Consider the following 4,493-nt stretch of genomic DNA (forward strand, 5'->3'; position numbering starts at 1 on the left):
AATTAGATCAGCCACAGGCACATCTATATTCAAACAGATTCATTCACAGGAAGTGGGTTGTACTTTCTAATCTCCATCAAAATAGTTAAGATGGTAGTATTTGTTTGCAGCTAAGGTCAAGACAGGTTATAAAACCTCCCATTCCTCCTTCCTCACTACAGCAAAAAACTCACTGAGGCCATACTGAAATGATTTTGGTAAGTTTTTGTTGAATAAATGTATAAACTGAGATGAACAGTACACAGAACGAGTACGTCACCATCGAAATAATAGGTGCAGGTTTTATAACAGAGAACACTGAGTCAGACTTCTATTTAAATGACCCTGAACAACGCCCTGAAGACACATACCTGAACAAACAGTGGTAAAGTGATTAGAGAGGTGAGAAAGTACCAGGCATTAATGATTCTAGAAAAATACTTCAATAGAAGCAGAAAAACACCCTAGAGTTGATCAGGACCCAGGATGTACGGAGGACAACCCAAATTACACACCAATTGTCTATACTTTCCACTCCCAGAACGTGGAAGCTGTCTGGCCATCGCTGGGCTATTGGCCATGTCACCAGTGTACAGCCCATGCAGCTGCTGAGGTAGTTTCTTGTTTGCTTTTCAGATCGGAAGGGGATACTGTTCCTCTGCAAGGCAGGAGGCAGCTCAACTGCCAAAGTATCAGGCTGAAACAGCAGCAAATGAAGTAGACCAGTGATCATAGTAGGATTTATACTGAAATAGTTATCTTTCTACCTGAAAGATGACGCAAACTTCTATTTATTCTTGCCGTTCCTGGCACAGCTGGAAATGGGCTTCATAGAAAGCCCATACAGTGTCACTGTGAGACCGTTGCTACAGTCTGCAGCTCTATACCATTGGCCTTCTTCTGCACTTTTTTCTCCTTCAGAATTTGGCAAGAAAGATTATTTAAAAACCAGTCTACATCTTGATAATCTTCAGGCCATCGCAAATATTGGCTCCTTTGTAAAAAGTTCCGAATTGGTTTGTGTTTCATCAGTTGATATTGAGAAAGTGATCCAGCCACTACCATAATGAGGACATCTTTCAGATCAGAGAAGTACCTGCTTTGGGCAAAATTAAAGGCTTCCACACACCACCCATCTTTGAGAAACTGCCTGGTCACAATGCAAATTGTCTTCCTGCTGTTCCAAATGGCATCACGAATATTGTTGATATGTTCTTCCCCAGGTAAGAAATCTCTTTCCTCAAAGCACAAGGTAAATCTGTTTTTATCAAAATACTGTGAATCCAGATGCTTTATCAAAGAATTCTGGACCCATTCAAAGTCATTTTTGCTGTAACACAAATAAGCATCATATCTGTATTCACTTTTATCTGCTGCTTGTGGATGCCTGTCTATAATTTTTTCTGTGATAGTTTTATACCAGACAAAACAAATCCCTCGGCAGCGAGTAAAAATGATGACTGCTGTCAGAAACATCAGAAGAGTGACGAAGGTGAAGACAAATACTGAGAACCTGAGCATCTGCTGGAGTTCATCTTCATCGCAATCATCATATGTCAGAAAGGACAGTGGTACCCCTGCAAATGCAGGTGGGTATACACAGTACCTGTCAGCTTCTGAGCCAGCTAGGGTTACATTGGTTTCGTTTAGCCACACTAGTAGATTCTTTAAAGTACAATCACAGACATACTTATTATGCGTTATATCCAGAATACTCAAAGTCATAAAGACTTCAGGCTCAGGGGTTAAAAGCTGATTTCCAGATAAGTTTAGCTTGGTTAGGCTTTGTGGAAAAAGCCCAGGAGAAAGATGAGACAATAGGTTGGAAGCTAGATTAAGTATTTTTAGAGACGTTAGACCTCTAAAAATCTCCTGTGGAAGAGCACTGAGGTAGTTGTTATTCAGATGTAGAACCTGAAGTTTTGACAGTGCCCTGAACACATCCAAACATAAACCTCTCTCCCACACAAGCTGTAACATATTTTCGCCTAGATCCATATAGATTAACTGACTGTTTTCTATAGCATTATTACTCTTCACACAGTAAGAGAAGCGATTCTGTTTTAAGAAGATATACTGCACATCTGGAACCTGGAAAAGAATATACAGGTCACCCACGTTTGCCAACCAATTTCGTTCTAAGTCAAGGTGTGTTGCTGCTATTGCTGTACCAGCTACAGACATCAGTTTATTATCACCTAAAATGAGAGAGGTCACATGTGGAAAGGAAGGGAGTTTTTTAATGGCGTTGTCTTGGAGATCAATTATTTTCAGGCTTACTAAGTTACTGAATGAATTTTTACCAATCATCCCAATATGATTTTGCTGTAAATCAATATACAGTACACTGTGTAGACCCTCAAAAGTGTAATCATACAACTCGCCTAAAAGATTACTTGACAGATTGAGAGTTTTTAAGTTTCCCAAGCCAAAAAATGCTTGCCTTTGGATTTGATTTATCTTGTTTTTGAAAAGGTTCAGAAATTCCAGATTACCAAGGCTTTGAAAGATTAAAGAATTGAGAGAGAAAATGTAACCATTTGAAATATCAAGCAAACGAAGGTCACTTCTTGCTAGCCCTGCAAACGTATCCTTATCTGGATTTTTTAAGTTATCAAAGCCAAATCCCGAACCCATTGTATGAGGGCCAAATATTAACGAACCAATTTGAGTACCTTTAATGGCTGCACAGAAATATCGGACTTTCTCTGTGCTCCAGCCATTCACACTAAGGTCTAGTGAGTCAAATGTAATATTTCTGAAAGGATTTTGGCATTTAGCCCAGACCATTTCATCTGTCTTGTACAATTGATTAGAACTGAGGCTAAAAAATACAAAGTGTTTTCTTCGGAAGCTGGTAAGATTGCTTTCACAAAGGTTGGATATCTTGTTGAATTTCAGGTTCACAGTTTTTAAGACTGTTAGATTATAAAACAAGGGATGAGGATGAAGTTTAGTGATTTGGTTCTCTGAAAGATCCACTTCTTCTAACGAGCTCAAATCTTGAAAGTAGCGTTCCTCCAGGATGGAATCTCCCAGGTTGTTCTGAAAAAGACGGAGTACACTCAGACGTCGCAAGCCCACAAGAGCATCAAGATCCAGCTGAAGAATGTTATTGAATCCCAAGTCTAAGACACGAAGGTTTGGCAGGTTCCTGAAAGCTCCTTTCCCTATGGTAACAGGATAGACATATTGCGATCCGATTTCCAACAACAACAAGTGCTCCAGCAGTGGAAAGGAAGTTGCAGTCACCTGTCTGATATAGTTGAAAGCTAGCAGAAGCTTCACTGTGTCCTTTGGCACAAGTGGAATATCTGTGAGGTTGCAGAAACGATACAGGGTGACTTGGGCTTCTGAATAACAGCTTCTAGATGCACATATATCACTAGCTAGTGATATTCCAACGACAAGTACTAGCTGTTGACGTAACATCACAAGTCTGTGTGAAAAAAGTGAAAATAGTAAGCATTAATTCTGGAGTCGGCCATCTATGCAGTAAGTTGTAGAGCATGTTTTTAACAGTTGTAGAATAAAAGGCTAATGTCACACTAGAACTGACTAGTGATTTGACATTTATCCTTTCTCTGAAGTACCTTTATGTACCTTCAGGGTGGCACCAAAACCCCACTAGGTAAGCGTGAAAATCTTGGCCTAGCTATTCAATTTGCGTCATGGAACTGATAAAGCTGGTGTATTAGCTTAATTCCTTAATCAGTTATCCAAACAGTTGAAACAGTTTGGATTACCGAAGTAAGGTGCAGTCATCCAGTCATCGCAACCGAGCAGGCCAATGCTGCTCTTTCCCTGAGCACTCTCCTGGTAAGGGCAATCTTGCTATTTGGAGTTCACATTGCTGTCACATAGAAGTCCCTAACAGCCATGCATTTTTAAAAGGGGGATCTCTTTTGGAGGTACTTGAGCTTCAGATTAACCATGCAATGTGAAATTGTTCTTGAAAGGGTTGTAAAATAGTTTCAAAAGTATAGGCAGGAACAAGACTAACAGTGAAGGAAAAGAAAAAAAACGCAGCAGCCTGAAACTATGCTGCAAGATTTCATGTTTTGTGAAAAACTGCATTTCCTGAACTGTAAATTCCTCAGACAAAAAGGTGCATAACATAATTTATGCAGCTCACTGATGAACCCATTCATTAATTTATTCCTACTCTGGATTTTCCTTGCATTATGCCATCTGTCTGCCTGTCTCTATCTGAGACAAAAACCTCTTCAGAGCAAGGAAGGTCTTTTTAATTGAGCATGGTAAAGAACAGAGCAAATTGTTAGCTTTAAAGTGGTTGTTTATGTACTGTAGTTTAAAAAACCCCTTCTAACTAAGATTGTAACCATCTGCCTCTCCTTTTAAAAAAACATTTATTGAAATGAAATGACAGCCCAATGGAAGAATTTTTGTGACCTCCTGCACAATCTGCTTAAAAATTGGAAAGTGTAAATTCTTGCAGAACCAAAGCCCCGATGGCCATCTAACGACTGCAAAATAAATCTAGTTCAGGGAGG

At 39.5% G+C, this 4,493-nt stretch overlaps 1 protein-coding gene across 1 annotated transcript; it reads right to left on the reverse strand.

Annotated features, from left to right (window-relative positions):
- Positions 1-828: 828 nt before the first annotated feature.
- Positions 829-3,411, reverse strand: TLR5 (toll like receptor 5). The gene has a single exon (XM_065631714.1). It carries the CDS (start codon positions 3,409-3,411, stop codon positions 829-831), a length of 2,583 nt encoding a protein of 860 aa, XP_065487786.1.
- Between the last annotated feature and the right edge of the window lie 1,082 nt (positions 3,412-4,493).

Source organism: Caloenas nicobarica, chromosome 3, assembly GCF_036013445.1.
Source record: "Caloenas nicobarica isolate bCalNic1 chromosome 3, bCalNic1.hap1, whole genome shotgun sequence".
In the NCBI taxonomy this organism is placed as follows: Eukaryota; Metazoa; Chordata; class Aves; order Columbiformes; family Columbidae; genus Caloenas; species Caloenas nicobarica.

Bases quoted from the DNA above. Each gene is read 5' to 3' on its own strand.
- TLR5 (XM_065631714.1), bottom strand. From the start codon at position 3,411: ATGTTACGTCAACAGCTAGTACTTGTCGTTGGAATATCACTAGCTAGT.